The 1,219-nt window shown below is 43.5% G+C and overlaps 1 protein-coding gene across 1 annotated transcript in view; it reads left to right on the top strand.

Moving 5' to 3' along the window:
* Window positions 1-1,219, top strand: part of lrfn5a (leucine rich repeat and fibronectin type III domain containing 5a) — a 35,466-nt gene that overhangs the window by 22,745 nt on the left and 11,502 nt on the right. The window contains 1 exon segment of the mRNA XM_008310678.3: window positions 553-781. Within this exon segment, the coding sequence (XP_008308900.1) occupies window positions 585-781 (197 nt within the window). The 5' untranslated portion in view covers window positions 553-584.

The following is a 1,219-nucleotide window of genomic DNA, read 5'->3' as shown; positions in this document are numbered from 1 at the left end:
TTACCTTCATGCTGTATGTTTGTCTTGTATTTGTTTCTACAACTGTAGTTGGAAATAACAGGGGGGGGTGATAACAGTGGGGGGGTGATAACAGTGGGGGGGTGAGGGACCCCTGTATCGTTGTGCCTATAGTATCACAATATATTGCAATATATCACATTGTTGCCCCTGTATCTGATACATATGGTGTCGTAACTAAGAAGTAAGTAAAGGTACTGACTGTAGGTGAGTACAGGTACACAGACCTGTACTCAGAGAGTACACAGGGAGCAGGACTGGTACAGTGTGGTCTCCGACTGAATACACAGTAATGGTGATGAATGTGGGCAGATGCTGACCCCTGTTGTTTGAGTGGGGTAAGTCATTAGTTATCCATGAATATGAAAAATGACGTTCATGAGACACTGTTATCCACAGCGACTGTGGTTCCTCTGGGAATCGAACCCTGTAGGATATCTAACCCATCTGTACTCATGAAGTATTTTAACAGTACTAATGTCACCACTGAAAACCAACCAGAACTCCTTCATCTGACGTCTGATTTGTGTCCAGGTGCTGTGTCCGTGGGGGGGGGGGCAGTAACCATGGAGAGGCTGTTGCTGTGTTTGATGGTGGCAGTTTCCATGGCAGTGCGAGCTCAGATCTGCCCCAAACGCTGCGTGTGTCAGATCCTGTCACCCAACCTGGCAACCCTGTGTGCCAAGAAAGGCCTCCTCTTCGTGCCCCCCAACATCGACAGACACACCGTGGAGCTGCGGCTGGCCGACAACTTCGTGACCAGGTGAGAACCAAGTCCAACGTTTGTCACCTGCTAATGTAGTACTCCTACTGCCGTAAGAAGTATCCGCTGCTCACCAGTACTTCAAACACATTTGACTGTAAAATCAAACCTGTCAATCACAGAACAGTACCAAACAGTTCCTCTTAGAACTGTAAATGCTCTACTGTTCTTCACAGACCAGCTGAAGGTTCTCTTCTGACTGTACTGTGTGTAAATATATATTTAATATATGTTCACTGCTGTCCACTTGTCTTCTCCGTGTGTGTGAATATATATATTTAATATATATTTAATATATGTTCACTGCATCCACTTGTCTTCTCTGGGTTTGAATATATATATTTAATATATATTTAATATATGTTCACTGCTGTCCACTTGTCTTCTCTCTGTGTGTGAATATATATATTTAATATATATTTAATATATGTTCACTGC

This window comes from Cynoglossus semilaevis, chromosome 1 (assembly GCF_000523025.1).
Source record: "Cynoglossus semilaevis isolate Cse_v1.0 chromosome 1, Cse_v1.0, whole genome shotgun sequence".
NCBI classification, from domain to species: Eukaryota; Metazoa; Chordata; class Actinopteri; order Pleuronectiformes; family Cynoglossidae; genus Cynoglossus; species Cynoglossus semilaevis.
Note: the sequence above shows the minus strand (reverse complement) of the source record. Positions and strands in the feature narration are given on the sequence as shown.